This window comes from Daucus carota, chromosome 5, assembly GCF_001625215.2.
Source record: "Daucus carota subsp. sativus chromosome 5, DH1 v3.0, whole genome shotgun sequence".
NCBI lineage: Eukaryota > Viridiplantae > Streptophyta > Magnoliopsida > Apiales > Apiaceae > Daucus > Daucus carota.
The window spans coordinates 41,732,520-41,754,934 of record NC_030385.2 but is presented as its reverse complement, the minus strand read 5'-3'; the positions used below and the strand labels follow the sequence as shown (position 1 = coordinate 41,754,934).

Genomic DNA, 22,415 nt, shown 5'->3' with positions numbered 1-22,415 from the left:
CATGTTCTGATGATAGGGTTGCTTGCAGGTGCTCGGTCACAAAATCGCCGCAAAATCTAAAACAGGAGTAACTCCTGCAAAACAAGCACCATACATGTTTTGATGATAGGGTTGCTTGCAGGTGTTCGGTCACAAAATCGCCGCAAAATCTGAAACAGGAGTAACTCCTGCAAAACAAGCATCATCACCGTATCCAGAACATCCATGTGAAGGCAATTTCTTTTTTTTTAATTATTATAATTAAATACGATCATGAAGATTTAACTGTTCTCAAATACAAATAGCTAAGTGATTATTTTAATTATTAGAAATAAGATAATATTAAATTGAATAAGTATGAATATTAAAATATAAGTTAATTATATTTTTAGACAATATTTATTTTTAAAATAAAAATGCTATACTATTAATAACTTTAAATATAAAATAATATTCTCACAAGTTATTTTAATAAATTTTAAAAATTATCACAAAATCAAAATTAAATTAAAATTTAATATATTAAAAGTTGCCCATACTTTTGCACGTGATATAAGTGAGAACAATTAAAATCGAAAATATATTATAAATCATATGTGCAAAACTAATTATTAAATATGACAAATTTATTTTGATATTTAATACAATATCATTATTTTACATTAATCTTATAGTATTATATTCACTTAGTATTGCAGTTGCAGAAGGATGCCTCTTCACCCATCAGCTGAGCAGCATAGGTTTTGTGCATCAAAGTTTCGTCTTGAACTTCTCCGGCAATGTGTTTATTACCATCTACAAGCTCTGCAACAAGGCCAGTACTGACTTGTGAGAGATTGCCAATTTGGTTGGCACGAATGGACTGTAAAAACAATCTTTAATTTCTGTTGGAGTCCATATCAGCAATACATGACACTGTGTTCAACTGTTAAGTGCCAAGTCATCATTTCCGTCAAGTCAACTTAACGGGAGTGTGATTACTTGTCACTAGAATGATATAGATGAGATCTCGTTCAAACTGATAAAAGAATTGATACATGAGGCTGATTTCAGTGACCAAAGTGATATGTAACCCTATATTTTTACACAAACCACACTTTTTGATTTTAAAGACCAACGAGTCAACAACTTGATCGTCGAGGCCCAAATCGTGAAACGGGCCCATTACTAGAATACGAATACAAGCCAGCCCCATCCTCCAGAAGTAGAAACCGGAGGATACTGTAACACAGATCCGACCCGAACTCTTCTATTTGGACTGAATCGGACTAGAAGCAGTAAACAGTAAACACACAGCGCAATTTGAATACACACAAGCTATACATACACAGTGCGTGTATCTATACATAATCAATCGAGAGATGTCAGGGCTTCCTCGATCTTCGAGCGCGCCGCTAAGGAATTCCGGCCTCCCTCCTCAAGAACTCCTCGACGATCTCTGCAGGTTCCACCTTTTTTTACTCCTTTTACTTCTTTTCGAGATTATTCACTTATCCAGATTAAAAATACACCGCCTGTTATGTTGGACTCGTAGAAGTTAGTTTCTATTTATCGAGATTGAAAATACACCGTCTCTGTTATGCCAGACTCGTAAAAGTTAGTTATAATATATCGAGATTAAAAATACACTCTGTTACGGTGGACTAGTGAAAGTGAGTTTTAATTTATCGAGATTACAAATACACTGTGTCTGTTATACTGGCATTTATCCATGATAGTTAGTTATAATTTATCGAGATTATTTATTTATCGAGGAGGTTATACTGTAACGATCTTATGTTCAGTTACTCGTAATATTAATGAATCCTGTTAGTTATTCGTGTGTTTATTACACTACTGGCTGAGTGTGTGTGTGTGTGTGTGTTGATGTTAGGGATAACTCACAGCAGTGTATTATAGCATTGTAGCCTGGTCGATGAGGACTTTAGCAGAGGTTAGGTTTGAGTGTTTGGATATCGGCAATTTACTGTAACTTGCCCTTATTGCATAAGAAATTGATGCAGGGAAAAAAACGAGGATTATACATATGTAGTTTCTACATATACAAGATAGTGCTCATCCTTTCCCAGTTTTAATATAGTTTGCAATGATGTAATGCTTTCAACAGGGGCTTTCTAGTTCATCATATATCTGTAGTATCGGATTGTTATGGAAATTGATTACGTGCATTATTCCTTTCCAGCCGGTTTGTTTTAAATGTCCCAAAAGAAGATCAACAATCGTTTGAGAGGATACTGTTTCTTGTGGAATATGCACACTGGTTTTATGAGGACAATTCAGTTGAAAGAAATCCTTCACTGAAGTCACTTTCGCTAAAGGAATTCACCTCCCTCAGTATCCTTTAAATCGTTTCCTTATAATCTGTTGCTATTTCATAGTCCTCCATCCTTTTTTAGTTGTCACTATGACTTTTTACACGTTATCTAAGTTGACTAAAAAATGTAATTCCTTCTATTATTTTCAATTTTTTTTCTGAATTGAAGTTTATAATTTATATTTTAATTCCAAAAAAGAAAATTTGAAAAATAACAAACAGAAACACCTTTTTATACACTTAAATTACATGCAAAACGTCAAAGTGATAACTAAAATGGGACGGAGGAAGTAAAAACTATTGGGTTTCGATATCTAATTCACTATTGACTATGTTCCTATTCCTTAATTGATCATAGTGTTTAACAGTTGTGATGTTTTGAAACCCTATGTCGCACACATAGATGACATATTCAAGGATTTCACTTCATACAAGGTTCGGGTTCCTGTAACAGGAGCCATTATTCTGGATGAAACTTATGAGCGGGTATGTTCTCTTTTAATAAATGGACTTCATATATTTCAGCCTTACTGTAATGAATTTTGTATTATCATGTATGGCTGTATTTGAATTACTCCTGGTTTCTTTAGCAATCAACACAGAGAAGCTCAACATGAAATGTGGAAGTTCTTCTAATTCAATTTTTCTGATCAGAAAACTTTTGGAATTTTAGTGTTACAATCTTCGGGTTGGTGATTGTGTGATGCAGTTTGAATAACCATTACATTGATGAAGATATAAGTGAAATAAAATTTAGAATAATAATTTGGTTTGTGTTCTGATGATAAGTTAAGAGTTATTGACTCGTGAATCTGTGATCTGCAGTGTTTACTAGTTAAAGGGTGGAAAGGAACAAGTTGGAGTTTTCCCCGTGGAAAAAAGAACAAAGATGAGGAAGACCATAAGTGTGCTGTTAGGGAGGTAAGTTCTCTGTCTTGATTGTTTTTGACGATTATCATGTTTTATGGATGTCTCCTTTGCCACGTGGCTTCCGTGAGACTTTTGAAATATTGATAAAAAGATATCCACAAAAATGACCGTCATGAACATAATACAATCTTAGTAGTACAAGAAAAATCCCTTTTGGTTTACTATGAAGACACTTTGTTGGTTACAGGTTTTGGAGGAAACAGGTTTTGATTTTTCGAAATTTCTTAACAAAGACGAGTACATTGAAATGATATTTGGTCAGCAGAGGGTGCGGCTCTACATAGTTACTGGCGTGAAAGATGATACAGCATTTGCTCCACTTACCAAAAAGGAAATCAGTGTATGTTTATACTAATGATTTATTCAGGATGGAAATATTTATACTGATTTCATCTTAATTTCTAGTAAACAATAAACACTTTCTGTCCCAGTTAGACTGTCCCCTCCTCTAAAGAAATACTCTACCAAGATGTATATTTACCAGTTTTTGTTTTGAATTGTGTGTTCTATTACAAGGAAAAACTTCCTAATGGCTGATTTCTTTATTAGCCGAAGTATATTCTTTTTAAATTCTTGTTTAACGAGAGATTTCTGTTTCTTATTTTCTCCCCCAAACTAACTAATTATTGTACTTGACACTGTCTTTGGTTAGTCACACCATCGATATTGGTAGAGTTCCATTTTGCTTGCTGTAAAAGAAGTTCACGATTGTCAAATCGATACAGAGAAAGTTAAAAAAAATGTCAGATTTTATTATTAAGACTTGAATATTGGAGTTCCACTTGATAACCAGCAAATATAACTTTTCCTAATATGTAAAATATAGGAGAATTTCTTAGGATTAAAAAGTTTTCAAGAGCCTGGTTTTGGTAGGCAATGCTGAAACTTGCCTGCATAGAACAATTTCCATGACACAGTTTGTTGCAAAAAAAGGTGTATATGTCACAGCGATCACTTATTAAAATTAAAATATAATTGTCTAGGTCAAACAAAAGACTTGGATCCAGATTTAAAATGAAATTCAGGAGTCATTATTTCTTTCAATTGTGGTCTCTGGAGGTCGTATTTGTATTCTCCTTCATAGAAGACGTATACTGTGGATGTCTTGGATGAAATATGTTGGGATTCTTCCCTTGAAGCCTATCAATACCTCTATCATGGTGTAGGTGGGGAAGATGACAGAGATCGATACAGTGATTAGTTGATAAGTTGATAGATCTATTGTGGAGATTGAATTGGCAAGAATTTAATGTTTAGGTGTTCGTATAGTTGTATCAATTAAATAAGTGGCTGATGTGGTGACTCAACGTTTTTGGTGGATATTATTCAATCCACCTTTTGGCAAGATACGTGTGGCTTATGTTTCTCTCTCGCTCTCATTCTTGCCCTCCCCTCCCGCCCCATCCAGCTCCCGCTCCTGCCCTTGTTCCCCCTCTAGATTCATAGTTTATTGAATAGCCGTAAATTTTTATGCTGGGATGTGATTTTTCTTTTCTCACATGCAGGAAATAGCATGGCATCGGCTTGATGATCTTCAACCAGCTAATAATGATGTAATATCCCGCGGGATCACTGGTCTCAAGCTTTACATGGTTTCACCATTCTTGGCGTGAGTATATATGCAACAATACATGTAATCTCCTCCACAGGTTTTGCTTCTTGATTAATGATGCAAGATTTATTACCTTGTAGATCTTTGAAGTCATGGATTTCAGCGCATCAACCCCCTGTAGCACCAAAGCTCAATGCACCCATGAAAGGTTTGGTTCTCATTTTTTCTTTCGGTGACATCTATGGTGATGAATTAATGGATTACATCTTCATTGTTCAAAACACTATATTTTCTGGGTTATTAGGTTAACACGGCCTCATGAATGAGGTTGGTTTTTTGAAAAAGTTTGTGTTTAGGTTTTGGTGGAAAATTACTGAATCAGGAAATTCTATGTAATTTGTGGGAGTGATTATATTATATATTTACGTTTGGCTATTTAACTGTTCTTTTCTAGGAAGCATGAGTGTGGGGGTGTAGTATGGGGATACGGAATTCAGAATATCTAAAATTATGGGGATTCGGTTTGGGGGGGCGGGGGGGTTCGGCATATATTAATATATTAAATTTATATGTATTACATATATATTATATATATGTATCAAGAGTGTTTCTAAATGAAATTTAAATAGTCAACTAAGTCAAGATTATCCTTTAGTGTCTTTATTACTTGATAACACAACTAATGCAATTTAACGGACTTAATTGATTAAGTTTTTAAGTATATACAGTATCTTCCCTCAATTGTGAGTTCTGAGTGAGAGAAGAATCCTTAAGAACCCTCTTGCACCCAAGAATCCCCAAGTATCGGGTGCGCAGTGCGGCAGGTAAGTGACTCTTTTTCTCCTATCCAGGAAAACTCTCGATTTTCATATTAATTCATTCTTGGATACTGAAAATATATAATTATTATATATTCTGCAGTCTCCGAGTAATGAATATTCTGCAGTCTGGATTTCGAGCATTTTGATCATAATTATTTAAATATTCTCTCCTTGACGAGCTCAATCCCACCAGTTTACTGACTTCTGTTTCATTACTTCCATTATAAGTGATTTCTCATTCCTTCCCCGTATACATTTTTCTTCAAGAAAGTTGCACTACTGCCTGTCAACAAAGAATGAATTGTTTGATCATCTCTTAACTTTTCCATTTGTACGAAAAGATGTTATAATAAATATAAAATACTGATGACAAATTATGTTTCTTACCTTGAATTTTGAGTTGGTAAATTTGATAGAAAAATCAAACCTAACCTGTGGGACAGAACGGATGGAGAGAGTATATGAACATTTTACACTGAATTTCTTTTTATGTCATTCTCACATTCATTTTGTTCTAGTCAACCAAATGCATCCTGGGAGTAGCTAAAACGATATGCATAGAACCATCAACCTTATCTCTGCCTTCAGCCCCAATGGAACTACACATATATTGTTAGAAATTTAGCTACTTCCATTTGGTTGTCTCTCCATATGCATGAAAAGAATGAACAAGGCACTGCAGTCTACAAGTGAACCGCTAATGCCAATCAGAGATATTTGGAATAGATTGGTACACTTATAACTAATATAAAGAAGATAGTTCAAAGGTTTTAGCTCAAGTAAATTATTTACTGCAGAGCTGCTTAGAAAGTGCATAGCACACCCTAAACATCTGTGCTATGCTACAAGTCGAGAGTGTGTTTTTTTTTGGCTAAATAAAAATGTTGTGATTGACGGGAGGTGAACCCACACAAATCTCATGAAATAATATATTTTGTGATAGAAGCTAGGATTATCTGTGATTTCCATTTTCAACTAATTCATATGCTGATCAACCAATAATTACTGCTTCTGAAGGAATTAGTGTCTGGAAGGCCAAGACAAGTTCTACAGGAAGCAGCGCAACAATTGCGGAATCTCTAGCTGTTAAGCCCAAGGCAAATACTCAATCTTCTGCTATGGGCCCTGGAAGGAGCTTCAGAAATTTCCGGTTTGATACTGGACTTATCTTTCAAGCGATGGAAACAGCCTTCTCATCCTGACTTGGCATATAAAACTGTAATTATGTATCGTGAAGTGTTCGATTTGCACATAATCTGGTTAGGTTTAGCTCTTGCACCAATTCTGATCAGTATATGTAATCTGTTGTAGTACATTGCAGTTTCACCCTCCTTTTATGGCTTCAACCTTTTGTAGTGACTTAAAAAAGCTTACTGTATTTAGATATGTTTAATATAATACTCCCTCCGTCCCGGTTTACTGTTTACACGTATTTCAATGTGTTCGATAGATGTACTTTTATATAATATTTTTTTCATAATTTTTATTTTGTATAAAAATTTAAAGTTTAAATTTTAATCAAAAAAGAAATCACGAAAGAATATTATTTACAAGTACTTCTTTTACCTATTTAAAAAGGCGTGCAAAAAGTAGTAAGGTCATATAAAATGAGAAGGTCATATTATATGAGACGGGCTGAGTATGCCTCAGTGTTACTTTGTAAGTCCTTTATTAGTGTTCTAATATTTCTTGATTTCTGTTATTTTAGGAATAAATTCCAGTTTTAAATTGTATTACTTCACATCAATTTTCATCAGTTTAAATCATATTAAAATTAGATGACAAAATGCAATTGAGTCATAATTCTTGTTGTTGTTACCGTTCTTCTACCAGTTAGCCACGTCCGTCACCCTTTTTTTTTATTTTATTCTTGATTCTTAGAACTGATTAATTTTAATCTTACAAGTACAAACTTTCATCTACAGGGAAATAAAATTACTACAAACTTAGAAGTTAAAATATACAAACTTACCAGTTCACTCTATCCCCCTAAATAAGCACCCAAAACAACACTTTTGGATAAAAATATGATCCAAGCAGATATACCTAATATTCACTTTACCTAGATGCTAATGACCAGAAGTTCAGGAAAAAGGATGGTGAAACGGCAAACCAACTCATGAAGGCCATAGCAGTGGCTGTTTCAAATCGGGTACAATGATTCTGAGCACAGCTGTCAATATCATTACCAATAAGGATGGTTATACCAGCAGATGCACATGCTGCCGCAAATGTAAGGGTGCATGTAATCTGCAAATGAGTAATGTTTAGGTTTAGGATCTGAAAATGTCCACGCATTCTAAGAAAAAGAACATGAGATAAACAGCATTCTTCATCCCAAATACTTGGACTCTGCCCAATCTGAATCTAATACGCAAGTATAAAAGCTGAAATGCCAGAATTGATCCTCGAAAATGGCAAAAAATAAAATAAACAGGAGACTTAAAAACTGGACTCGATGAACTGTAATTCTGGCTTAATGAACCTAATCCAAATTCATTTTGTACCAAAAAATGCATATATGCAAACAATCATGTCATGTCAAGCATTGAAAAAACAGTAAACAAATGGGTGGGATGGACGGAATACAATTCTAAATGAAACATCAATTAAATTAATATTCAAACGCTTGTTCCTTCATCCATAAAAAGCCATTTCAAGCCAATCTTTTATATATAAAGTCAATGCAATTTATGGTTCCTAGATATCTAAATAATCTTTTTCATGTAAGATTTATACTGTATTCAATTTTTTTACGGACAAATAACACCCCCCCCCCCCCCCCCCAAAAAAAAAAAAAAAAAAAACACACTCACACTTAAAAATCCAATAGTGTGGTGTTAATTGAATCAAAAAAATTGAATTTTAAATATTCATGGTAGGAATTTGTTAATTTAAACAACAACAATTGTAATAATCCTATTTATATACAGAACCAAATACAACATAAAAGCCCAAGTGTTGTCAGCCAGCCTATGAGTAATCCTCCATTTTAATTAATGATTATAATTATTAAATTATTGATTTGCTAAACTGTAATATTATATAGACCTGTCGAGTGTGCAAGGCAGAAGCTCTGTATTTGTAAAGCAAAAGAGTAAACTCCCAAGGTCTGGAGCTGTACAAAAATTTACTAGAATTTTTTTTGCACAGAATCAACAAGAACTTTTATTCGTACAGAGCAATACAGTGGTTAACATTTAACAAATAATTTACAATGAACGGCATGCAAATTTCCAAATAACCAACAATCTAGTTTAAACATAAATTCCATTCTTACCCCATCCCCCATAGTGAACAAGGCGATAACTCTGGAATTCCTCAAGCAGCGCTTTACCAACAAAGCATATATATCAACAACCCCAAGTGATAGACTCCACAAAGTCTGCAAGCTCACAGCAGCAACAAGGTATCTGGGATTGAAGCATTTTAAATATATATTGTGCAAAATAATTCACTTTGTCCAGAGTTGGCTAGATAACATATATTAAGAAAAGACCTAATTTAGATAACACACTATTAGCAGCCATAGTGATAATATATAAAAAAGCCTGATAAGAAGTTTCAGCAAATTCCAGTTAATATATACTTCCAAATAATTATCTAATATGGATAAAGGAAATAACTCCTTCAAAAATCTAGTAATACAAATGTATAATATGTCCAATACTTAGTAACTATAATTAAGCCTTACAATAAATTATAAATATTTCTAAATAACAACATAAAATGAATACGCGCTCGATTATATATCCCTTGTTCAGGGCATTTCCGATCAGTGTTACCTAAAATTTTGCAAGTTAATGAATTTTCGCATAATTGTCAATCAGAATTTAGATCTATTGTATGTAAATTTTATGCATTTGCATAACATTACTTGACTTCTATGAGTGCAAATTTGACATATATAATTCACTCCTAGACCTTGGGGGTCTTGCGCCTTTGTCCACCTAGAAAAAACTTCTTTAAACCAAACTTCTATCATGAAAGAAACTCATTGGCGTAAGAAAACACTATCTGATAGCACAGTTGACAAGAAGACCATTCTCATGCTTATGACTCTTCTTATGCAGTTCTCAAGCTCGACAACTTGTTTCTATAAATATCATTATGAAGTTAAGAATTATGATCAAATATAATTTAATGTGCTTAGCTTGGATGCTGAGTGCTTGCACCAGTGTTTAAGTCTAGATCCATGGTTAAGGTCTATAGATGAGTGTGCAAGCTCCGACAGCTAAATCCATACCAAATCCAACCAACGCCTTCTTGGAGGAACAATTTTGCAGGTCCTCCTGAAAAACTTGGAGACAAAGTACCAGCTGGATACTACAGGTCCAGAGCTCCCAAAATTATACTAATTTCCAAAATTTTCCAACTCACTGTTTCGTATGCTAAAGGTTCACTTGTCAGTTTAGGCACTCCAACAAACTTGGGGTTTCTATAGTTGTGAATCCATCAATTATTTTTCTTCCCCATATTCCCCTTCATTGATAAGCTTAATGTAAACAATACCACTACATCAAAACCCCTTTCTATTAATCTCTCAGCAAAACATAATTAAATAACACAGGCAGTTAAAACCCAAAAAATGAATACTTTAGAGGCCGATAATTTTTTTCATTTATTAACTTGAAGAATAGACCAGCATTTCGAGAGTATATAAAAGTAGAAATAGATGAAGTAAGAGTTTATACCGGAAGGCGGTAACGGAGGGGAAGTCAGAGGTAGTGGCCATGACAGCGAGAGAGACGACGGCGAAAGAGAATTGGAGAGAACGCAAAGCGAGACTAGTTGAAGTACCAGGCATGCCCTGTAGCTCTTTCATACGAATCCTAGTGGGAGGGTTATGTTGAAGATCATTTTCATCCAGAGGGATTGTTGATGGTGAGGGGGGCGCGTTAAAGTTTACTGGGTGCACTGATGGGTGGCTTCGACTCATCTCTTACTTGCCCCCGATTACTCCTCTTCTCTCTCTCTCTCTCCCTCTCTCCTCCTCTCTCCCTCTCTCTCCTTGCTCTCTCTGTCTCTCTCTCACTCCCTCTCGGCTCTCTCTGTATCTCTCTCCCACACTCCCTCACTCTCTGTAGTCTGTAATCTGTATGCGTGTACGGGAACTACTCTAATCTGGTTTCAATTTGATGAATTTGGGAAAGTTCGCAGACTAGTTTTATTTTATTGTTATTCTTTGATTCTTTTGCTAATTTCACACTACCATAAATTGTACAAAGTTTCTTTTTTTGACGTCTCATCAATTATATACATTCTAAAAATAATAATTTTTTATAATATAAAACATCATTAGACCAGCTACTTTTTTCCACTATCTTCATTCTATAATAATATAAGAGCAAGTCCAACAATGTCCTAAATTGATATCCTAAGTTAAAATATACGAGTAAGTCAGTTGGATGAAATATGTGCTCCAACGATGTTTTAGTGGTGTCTTGAACCACTGAGACATCCAACAAGTGCCTCATTTTTGAGGCACTTCTAAACATGTCCTAAACTAATTTTCTCATTAAAATATTAACTTCCCACCATTTCAATGCATCTCTCTCCTCTTACTTTTTCACTTCCCTCCAATTCTAATTCAAATAAATTATTAGTTTAATAATAAGGCACACATATAAGGCATGTTGTTGGAGTTCATGTATCAAAAAAATGTCTTAAATTGCTAGGACACTATTTTTTATTGTATTTATATGGCACTTGCTAGGACACTGTTGGACTTGCTCTAAACACTATTACACCCGCTATTTTTCTTCACTATCTCAAATTTATTATTAAATATAAATAGGTCCCACCATTATATCTACTTCTCATATAATTTTACTCATTTCTTACATAATTTCTTGGTCTCCATGTCCCAACTATTTGTATACAAAAGACTGGGACGGAGGGAGTATCTGTTTAATAAATAACTTTCAATAAATAAATACATGGATAATTCATCATAAAATCTAAAAGCTATCACCTTCCAAATTGTATGACCTTTTCGGAAAAAGATATATGTTTTCATTCATATACTATCGCGAAATCAGGAATGAGATGTGAATGGTGATGAGTAACTTATTAGAGTTTCTCCAACGTCGTTGGCTATAACCGTTGACTAAATAGGACTCGGAAGACATTATGTAAAATTTATTGAATCTGTGAGACATTTTGCTTCAATGTGCTGAACTTGTAAGACATTTTGCTTCAATAGTATTGGTTATATTAGTTGCCTATAATTTAAAATAGTATGTTATTAATATTTTAAATTGTTAAAATAGAATATATGAGTTCAATATGGTAATAAATGATATGCAATCTTCCTACAAATTTCCTACTGGACTTGTAGAGTTTCGACAAATTTAGCCATCCATAATAGGTTGGCTAAAATTATAAATAACAGCTGGATATGGTTGGACTTGAGTTTTTCAAACTCTTGGCTAAAATTTTTAATATGTGAACTCATTTTCTAACTATGAGGTTTCAATGGTTGGGATACTCTTAGTTACTCTAATATCTGTTTTTATAAATGATATTATTATTCATTTTCAATTTACAGATAACGTCACTATATATATATATATATATATATATATATATATATATATATATATATATATATATATATATATATGATATGTCAAAACAATTTCCGACATTCAAACATTAATTAAATTTTAAGTTTTATCTAAATTATTAAAGATATCATTTTGGTTGTTATAATATTACCACCACACCATTTTTTATTAGATATATAAATTTTTATTATTAAATAAATATTTTTATAATAAACAAAAATACAATAAATATGAATTTTTTAATATTTTCAATTCAATAATATAATATATATGTTTCAAATAAAATATTTAATACATCTCGAAATTCATCCCGGTTATTTATAAAATTTCCAAATTTAATAAATTATTTATACATTTATATATAATTGATTAATTTCTCCCACAATATATATAGGATAAAGGGCTTTTTATTATTAATAATCACGTTTTCAATCTTATTTCCAAAAATACTACCTTATCCAATCTTATTTTCAAAAATACTACATTCTCTAAAATATTTTCAATAATACTGTGGTTGCATATGCAACCATATATGTAACTACAAATCCTGATTTCAAGTTTCAGATTTCAAATGTCATTTTCGACCTCATCATTGGAATCGATATATATATATATATATATATATATATATATATATATATATATATATATATATATATATATATAAAACTAGTTATTGAAATCAGGAATTCAGTTGCATATATGGTTGCATATGGGTTGTATTCAGTTGATTCTATTGTAATCTAATGGCCCCGCAGGGGCACCCATACATCAGTTGCAACTTACAGTTTTCCGTTGCATATGAGGTTGCACGCAACCTCATATGCAACTAAATGCAACTGAAAACTGTAAGTTCCAACTGAAGTATGGGTGCCCCTGGCGGGGCCATTAGACTGCAATAGAATCAACTGAATGCAACCTCATATGCAACTAAATGCAACCTCATATGCAACTAAATGCAACTGAAAACTGTAAGTTCGAACTGAAGTATGGGTGCCCATGGCGGGGCCATTAGATTGCAATAGAATCAACTGAATGCAACCTCATAGGCAACTAAATGCAACCTCATATGCAGCTAAATGCAACTGAAAACTGTAAGTTGCAACGGATGTATGGTGTGCCCCTGGCGGGGCCATTAGATTGCAATAGAATCAACTGAATGCAACCATATGCAACTGAATACAACCATATGCAACCATATATGCAACTACAAATCCTGATTTCCAGTTTCAGTTTTCAAATGTCATTTTCGACCTCATCTTTGGAGTCAAAACCTCATCTTTGGACTCCAAAGATGAGGTCGAAAATGACATTTGAAAACTGAAACTGGAAATCAGGATTTGTAGTTGCATATATGGTTGCATATGCAACCACCGTATTTTTGGAAAATATTTTCAAAAAGGTAGTATTTTTGAAAATATTTTAGAGATTTGAAAATAAGATTGGATAAGGTAGTATTTTTGAAAATAAGATTGAAAAAACAATATACAAGATAATTCCCCTAGGATAAAATGTAAGAGCAAGTCCAAGAGTGCCCTAAAATCATGTCCTAAATCAAAATTTAAGGCATTTGAGGTAAAATGGTGCTCCAACAATGTTTTAGTGGTGCCTCAAAACACTAGGACATCTAACAAATGCCTTATTTTTGAGCCACAATCGTGCATGCCCTAAATCATTTCTATCAATAAAATATTAGATTACTCAAATTCCAACACACCTCTCTTCTCTTTCTTTTTTACTTCTCTCCAACAATAATTCAAATATACTATTATTTAAATTATAAGGAACAATAATAAGACATATTGTCGGAGTTGTTATATTAAAATGATATCCTAAATCATTAGGATATTATTTTTTATTATATATATAGGGCACTTGGACTTGCCAAGTATATATAACAAAATGTTACAGGAATGTAAGCCATATCCATACTTGAGTTGCTTGTATTTTCTTCTACCCACAAAATCTGTCTGCCCACTTGAATCATATAAAGACATACAATCATACACTATATTTATATCGAATTTTGGTTGCTTGAGGAGAGAAATGCGGACGGTGGCGCTGGGACTCTCACTCAACAGTCTTTCTGTCAATTTTAACAACACTCCCTCATCCACTCCTCCTTGCAGATTCCCCTCCCATCTCTCCAGATCAGGTCTCTCTCTCTCTCTCCCTCTCTCCCTCTCTCATACACACACCAGTCGGTTGAACACACACTTGAGTACTAATTATGTTTTATTGGGGTTTGAGTTATCTGATTATTAATTATTGTTTTTGTTATGATCAATTAACTGAATAATGGTTTTGTGATCATATCTGATCTGGGTATATGGAGTTATTGATTATTCGAGTGACCCTTTAGTTCTAAGTTTATCATTTGTTTGGCTGAGGGTTTATCTACACGATACAGGAACTTGAACTGATTTGCCATCTTCACTGACTTTCGAGTTATTAATCGGATTCGTTTTTAATACTTGCTGTTGATAAGAAATACTTTGCAGTTAATCTGTAGTTCAATTCACGCGTCAACTACACAGAGACAAGTGTGCAGGTTAAACATGTAAATGTTCTTCACACTTAGAAGTCGATGTTAAGTATAATTTTTTCCCATTTTTAATATGTACCTTTCGATTTGTTTTCTTATTTTTATTGGAAAATGTCTAATGGATGTTTTGCTTCCTGCCTAGGAGCTGATTAGTTGGCCAACTATGTCAAGTTTTAATATATATATTTTAAACAATGATATGTTTGTTCGTGTTCGGCCAGATTCAGTTTTTGTTAACAGTGAACAAATTATCTCTTTATCTGCTAGTAAAGTAACATTTGTTCTCAATATAGATCCTTTGTTTTCCAGGAGTGGATTGTTGGTCGGTAGAACCATAGTTTTTTATGGTAAGTTTGGGGCTGAACTGACAGTTTGGATACTGGTGTGCACACTAAAGTTTTACTTGTAAAAATGTACTATTTAGACTTGAAAAAGATTTGAGTTGTTCAACTAATCAAAGTTTAAGTTTCCAAAGGTCTGATTTTGATTGTTCGAATCCTATTTGTTCACACATGTAAACATCAGGTTCTTAATTGTTATTGAGCTTAGATCTAAACAACTTTTCTCTGATGTGTGTAGTTATATGAACTTAATTGCGAGATCATGAATTTTATGAGTGTACTGTACAACCATCTTATCGGATAGTTTTGTTTATAGGGATATGCAAAGCCAGTCAAGTGGCAGAGTTATTTCCAACTCTATCACCTGAGATTGTTGTACGAGAGGCCAGATTAGAGGATTGCTGGGAAGTGGCAGAGACCCACTGTAGCTCGTTCTTCCCAGAATACTCCTTCCCTTTAGATTTTGTCCTAAGGATTGATAGGTTGTTAGCTATGGTAATGGGATTCTCTGTACCTAATGGTTGTCAGAGAACCTGTTTAGTTGCTGTTACTGGCAGTTCTGATGAAGATGCCTTCTGCATCGGAAGTGAAGACCTCAAAATTGGTGGATTTGATGGGAAATTTAGTCTAAATAAAGGGTATGTTACTGGAATATTAACTGTGGATACGGTCGCTGATTTTCTTCCCAGAAAAGGACCGCTCCGAAATAGAAGGTAAGTATATGCTCTATCCACCCCGTGCATATATTAAATTTTGCAGCTTGTGCATATCAGGGCTCCCTCAAGACCGCAGTACAATAATAAAGCATTTATGTGAACCTGCCACTACTAGTTTATACTCCGTAAGATATATTTAATTCACATGGCAGAGAGTTGACTGAAAATGAAAATTTAACTTATTGGTGTATTGTTAGGACTGGTATGCGATTTATAATGCCTTTCATGTTTGCCGTTGAATCTGACTCCTCTTAATTTACTATTCATCATGCAAACTTCTGCAACCACCATCACGCACACCAAGCAATTACATAGGTCACTAGCATGCTTATGATGAATTCAGAGCTCTATCATTTCGTACATGTAAATCAATTGTCTCTTCAAGATTCAGAATCTTACATTTCCTGCAGTCAAACATTTTTTCATTTGCAGCTTAAGTAGGAATGATGATGCTCTACTTTCAATATACACTTCCAGTTCCTTCACTTCTGTTCTAACAATGTATACCTGCCTTAATAGTAGGAGGCGCTAAACTGGTATTTTATATATATTCGCTGCCTATTATTATTCTTTTTTGCTAAGTTAAAATATATATAAAGCAGTGTGTAGAAAATATGTGAACTCTTTTCATATCAGACACATAAAGTTTTTGTCTTTATAGCTTATAATTGATATGTTACTCTTTGTACCTATTGTATAGCGTATTAAACGATGCCTTGTTCAAGTCCCATAGTGAAGGGTGCATTGCCTGAAAGCACATCAATTAATTATGCAGACCTGCTAATAATTTCCATCTTCAATCTATATAACGAAATTGAGCTGCATTCACATTCTTCACAGAACTGGGATTGCATATGTATCAAATGTTGCAGTTCGAGATAGATATAGACGGAAGGGGATAGCTAAAAAGCTTATAATCAAAGCAGAAGCTCTAGCAAAAAGCTGGGGATGTCGTGCCGTTGCATTGCACTGTGACCTAAACAATCCAGGGGCAGTAGATTTGTACAAAGGTCAAGGTTTTAAAAGCATAAAAGTGCCAGAAGGAGCCAAGTGGCCGCAACCTAAAACCGCACCGGATGTCCAGTTCAACTTCATGATGAAGATTCTAAACACATAAACACTTAGTTAGTCATGATATAATTTGTTATCTGCCCTAAGGACATTACTATGAGAAGTAAGGAGGTAATCAATGGTGTTGCCCCCTGCTTGTATGTGCATATGGGTGTGTAAATATATTATAGTAAAATTTGGACATCTTTTCAACAGAATCTGTAACAAGTCTGTAATCCTGTAATCTGTATGTAGTTGCTCATTTTCCTTGCATTTATAATTATCATCATATCAGACAATCTTGTATTTCCTGTATATGAATTATTGAATTAACATATCGTTTCCATGATTACCATTTATCACTGCCAGTCTTAAAATAAGGGTCGTTGGCATAAAAAAATATTTATACTTTATTATAAATATAATTTATATACACTTTAAAATGCTTGTCGAAAGTTAAAAAAAAACCGTAAAGAGATGAGAGGGATGTACAGGGTAAATCTACTAAATCTCGTTTTAAGTCAATTCAACATAATTTTCACTATCTATTTTTATGAAAATATTTATTTTACGAAAATTAAAGTTTGACTATTTGAATTTTTTTAATATTATCGTTTTTTTCCATCAACAACATAAATATATTGGTCGAAATAAATCTGATCCGACATTAATATAAGTTGAAATGCGAATTCATTGTATGGTGTTTGTTGATTCAATTTATGTTGCTGTACAGCATGCAGAGTTTAAAATATGTAATTGCAGCTTTTGATTTGCTGTGCAGACATTTTGGTGGTCTGCAACGAGAGTGAAACTGATGAGGAAAGATAGTGTGTTTGTGTGACCGATCAGTTTCGCAAAAATATCTCTCATCGATCCTCTCTCAAAACTGGACTGAAAACAACTGCTCTTTCAGTCCCACCACAATTTTTATATTACTTTTTTACATGCATTTTCAGACTCTTATAAACCATAGCTCTATAATATTTTTTAAATTTTTTTTTTCTGAATATAAATTTGACGTTTAAACTTTTACTCAGAAAAAAAATAAAAAAACGTTACTGAACTATACTTTATAAAAATCTCAAAATACGTGCAAATAATGAACATAAACATCCTGAAAGGACGGAGAGAGTAAGAATGAATATGCACAATAAAATATCTGAAAACTCAGTTTATATTTAATACTTTTAATCAAAATTACAGCAGAGAACTTTTGCTTTTAGCTGTCAAGTGTTTACGGTGAGGAAAAACTTAAAACTAAAATCTCAGAACGAATAGGCATTTTGTTGATAAGAGACCTTTTGAGGGCGAAAAAACGTGTCACTTCATTGCTCTTTCAAATTTTACTTTTGAAGTTCTTAGTAATTTATCGAATGATCTCTGAAAGTCATATTCATTTGATATAAATGTTTGAAAAATGGGTGATCGAGGAGATTAACTGTGGCTCTTCTTTCTGATCAGTGTGTGTACATTTCACTACGAAATCAACAAAATTTGGTGACAAGTGGTAAATGATGGGTGCCTATGGTTAGGAGGGGGTAATAGTTGTCTCGCTTCTGCTTTCCCTTCATCTGCCTATTTATTAGTCAACTAAAACCTCATTTGTTTACAGCTGAAGGCTGAATGTTCTTTGTCTGATCGATTTTTTTGAATCAGATCATTTGGGCTTCTCTAGCAGTGGGCTGAGCGATTCTAAAACATGCTGATTCGCTCCTTCCTCAAGTGCTCGCTGTTTGATTCATATTCACATTATTACTCTGTTAACCCTAAATTATAACCAACTGTTTTACACTGCGTCTTTGGCCAATCTAACTTTTTATTTTATTAAACTTTTTAAGAACTGTTTTACAAGTTTTTAAATTTTAAATTTTATTAGATTTGTTTCTATGGCATGATAATTAATTGAACAACTAGAATTTATAATATATTTTTTTGTTACTCTCTCTGTCTCATTTAATTCACGTTTTTTTTCAACTGCTCTACATGCATCTCAATACTCTTATAAAATATACTTCCGTAACTTACTTAAAATATTTTTTGTTTAGAATAAAAATTTAATATCCAAACTTTAATTCAAAGACAGAAAATCTTAAATGTATACTATCCAGGCCCCAGGGGGGACGGATGGAGTAATAACTTTCATTCACATATTATGAAGAAAAAAAAAGTGTCAAATAGTCTCATTTAATCAGATAGATAAAACTGGAAAAATATTTCATTCAGACATTATGAAAAATTGTTATCAAATAATATTATTCATTCAGATTTCAGATTTTTTCAGATCGTTCAGATATATTAATCTTTCAGATATAAATCTTTCAGATTTGCCAAATGACCCCTAAAAGAGCTATATAAATCGATCAGCTATGATATTGTTCTGCTTGTTGAGTTCCACATGCTTAATTCGATTGCAACAACTCCTTAATGCCAAACACCATATTTTGTTTTATAGGCTAAAGGTACGGGTCCTCTTCTCTCCGGACACCGAACTCTACGAGTGATTCTTAAATTTATAGTTAGCCTAGTTTCCTTTTTGCAAAGGACTCCCGTGTCGAAATTAACACTAGATTTTGCTGTATAGGCTTAAGGTACGGGTACTCTTTTTTTTGGACAATAAATCTTAAATTTCTTGTTAGCCTAGTTTTTGCAAAGGACTCCCGTGTCGAAATTAGCTGCTCACGAACTGAGTTTTATGCTTGGAGATGTTTTGGTACTAATTGACTATGTATGAAAAGTATCGAAAGTTCTGTGAAGCTGTCTTTGAAAATGTATGTGCGTGTAAGAACCTATTTTAAAACATAACGAACAGTTTTCTCAGGCATTACTTTGCCCAAATTTTTTTATTGGGATGATGAAAGACACATAGCGGTCAAAATTCCCTTCAAGCACATCGTATTCCCAATCATTAGTATCAATATCGATCACCACTTTCACCATTTTGTGTGATGCTGGGGTCGGCCGACTCTTCGAAATATTATCTTTAATTTATATATTCTCGTATGATTCATATATTTGAATTGATCTTATTAAAATTTTATTTTTACAGCAAATATATATACAAGTATGGACAAAAACATATTAAGAATAAAAATAACTACTGTTACACTACTAGTATTTACATAATGTAGAATAGTAGATTTGAGGAAAAACATAACAGTACTAGTATTTACATAATGTTGTAAAACGGTAGGATAATATTATAAAACGGTAAAAAAAGTTGTGGAACGGTAAAAAATATTATGATCGGTAAAGAATTACATAGTTTGAATATTAAATTTTGATTTTCCGTGTTATCATTTTGATATTTAACATTCTAATCAAAGTAGACATCACTTACTTATTAGTGAACGATTTAGACGTTCAAAAAATATAAAACAACTAGTACTCATGGCAGTAGTACTCATGTAACATCAGATACATGCAAGCAACTAGTATTCTGGGTACATGCAAACACATGTACGTGCTAATGGCCGAGAAGAATGTTATATTTGGGTAGTTTCTTAAGTACTTAAAGAAGTGAAATTTGTGATGTCTTGTGAGAAATGAATTCAAGGCCAATGATAATTACACACATGCAGGCATGCATGAGCGTGCGTTGCAACTGATTAACTACGGTAAACTGAAAGAGAAAGATAAAATGTGTTTTATTATTATTTTTTTTGTTAAGTAGAGCTCTCGTTTCAATTTTTTTGGGGGCTTTTTTTTTTCAATTTTTGTTTGTGGCTCGTCGAAAAGGAAATGTTCATGATACATCAAGAATTTTTATGAATGCTTTTTTAAAATTTATAATATTACATGCTTTATTGATTCGTGAATATATATATATATATATATATAGGCGAGGGTTCTGGTACAAACTTACAAACTTTTTTTGTTCAACACATATATAACTTGAGTTCAACATTTTTTTAACATATTTTGTTGAACATCGATTAAAATAGTGGTGGAGAAGTACATAAACCAATTTTTAAATGTTAGAACTAAGGTAAACTTGTTATATAACTAATATTTATGTTTCTAGACCCTACCCAAACCCGAGAAGTATAGTTTAAACATCTTTTTATATATATTGAACACAATGATAATTAGTGTTCAACAACCGATGTTGAACCCCGGTTATAAATGTGTTGAAAACGCGATTTATTTATGCATTATTTTTAAAAATTGTGATGTTTTTTGAAGAATTTTCAACATGGATACTTTATATAACTAAGGATTAACACGATGGGAGAATAAAAAAAAGTTTGTAAGTTTGTAACTTAAAAAAGTTTTTATTTGATCCTATCCCTATATATATATATATATATATATATATATATATAGAGTTGCACTCCACACAGAACACTTTAAAAAAAGAACAACACAGAACACTATCATAACACTTTTTCTTTCATAAAAAATGATTTGTTATGATTATAATTACATAGTTAAGCACTAACTAAACTTAATATATGAAATCTAACATCCAAATTTATCCAAATTATTAATATGAAATATTATAGAATACAGAACAGAATCCAAAACAGAATCCAGAATAGAATCATGTATATATTCTTTACATGATTAATATCACATAGAATCATGTTAATTTTAATCCATAATTGTTGTTAAACATGCTAGATACTATTATTATTCATAATAAATGGTTAATTAGCTTAAAGTTAGAAATTTAATTGAAGTTTTAGATGAGATTCTATGTTCGATTCCAAAGTGTTCTTCTTTGTTCTTCTTTTAAGGGTGTCCTGTTTTGAGCAATGCCCTATATATATATATATATATATATATATATATATATATATATATATATATATATATATATATATATATATATATATATATATATATGGGGCTGTTAGAGCATCCGCAATGCGGGTGCCTCTTTTCTGACTTTAAAGACTCCACAAGTGTGCCACGTTGGTAAAGTGGTCCTCCAAATTATAACCGGATAACATGCTCCAATGCTCGGGACCGTTTACATAAAAAGTGGGTCCCAGATTATGTCTTATTTGTGTTTAATATAATGCACGCAAACAGTTTTCATAGTTTACAGAATGCCTTAAGTATATAAAAAATTATTTAAGGTACATGTTGGCAGGAAGTGGCCAAGGCCACCATAAAAGTCCTGACCTCTTTTTATCAACCTCCTCCAACGCAAGTTTACGCAATTTTACTGGACCAGGTCTGTTTTACGTGGATCGAGGCACCAAACGGTCCTGCATTGGGGGTGCTCTTAGCCTCTTATACAGCCACCATTGGATAGGGAGCCACCAAATCAGAGCCGTTGGATGATAAAATCTCCCCGCAATGAAACATTGCGGGTACTGAAGTACCCGCAATGAAACATTGCGGGTGCTTAAGTACCCGCAATGTTTCATTTAGACCTGGCAAATCGTTCGTGTCGTGTATAAACGTGTCGTGTACTTTCGTGTTTCGTGTATCTGGTGGGTATACACGAACACGACACAAATTCAATTCGTGTACACGATTGTAAACACGAACACGACACGATTTAGAAATAGGTAAAAACGACACGAACTGTAGTACACGAATTTTTTCATGTACACGAAAACGACACGATACGAAATAGTACACGAAAAC

General features: G+C 33.1%; 3 protein-coding genes across 3 annotated transcripts; 2 read left to right on the top strand and 1 right to left on the bottom strand.

The window, feature by feature from the left end:
- Window positions 1-1,138: 1,138 nt before the first annotated feature.
- On the top strand, window positions 1,139-7,022 carry LOC108219670 (mRNA-decapping enzyme subunit 2). The gene is made up of 8 exons (XM_017393160.2): window positions 1,139-1,423; window positions 2,162-2,313; window positions 2,652-2,779; window positions 3,119-3,214; window positions 3,411-3,563; window positions 4,729-4,832; window positions 4,916-4,983; window positions 6,614-7,022. Exons 1-8 carry the CDS (start codon window positions 1,341-1,343, stop codon window positions 6,796-6,798), a joined length of 969 nt encoding a protein of 322 aa, XP_017248649.1. The 5' UTR covers window positions 1,139-1,340; the 3' UTR covers window positions 6,799-7,022.
- Window positions 7,023-7,509: 487 nt separating this feature from the next.
- On the bottom strand, window positions 7,510-10,773 carry LOC108220599 (CASP-like protein 5A2). The gene is made up of 3 exons (XM_017394406.2): window positions 10,291-10,773; window positions 8,877-9,009; window positions 7,510-7,846 (listed from the first exon to the last, which is right to left on the bottom strand). The coding sequence occupies exons 1-3, from the start codon at window positions 10,533-10,535 to the stop codon at window positions 7,655-7,657; spliced, it is 570 nt and encodes a 189-aa protein (XP_017249895.1). The 5' UTR covers window positions 10,536-10,773; the 3' UTR covers window positions 7,510-7,654.
- A 3,319-nt stretch (window positions 10,774-14,092) lies between these two features.
- LOC108219839 (GCN5-related N-acetyltransferase 4, chloroplastic) lies at window positions 14,093-17,176 on the top strand. The gene is made up of 3 exons (XM_017393383.2): window positions 14,093-14,320; window positions 15,368-15,764; window positions 16,608-17,176. Exons 1-3 carry the CDS (start codon window positions 14,212-14,214, stop codon window positions 16,882-16,884), a joined length of 783 nt encoding a protein of 260 aa, XP_017248872.1. The 5' UTR covers window positions 14,093-14,211; the 3' UTR covers window positions 16,885-17,176.
- Window positions 17,177-22,415: the final 5,239 nt, after the last annotated feature.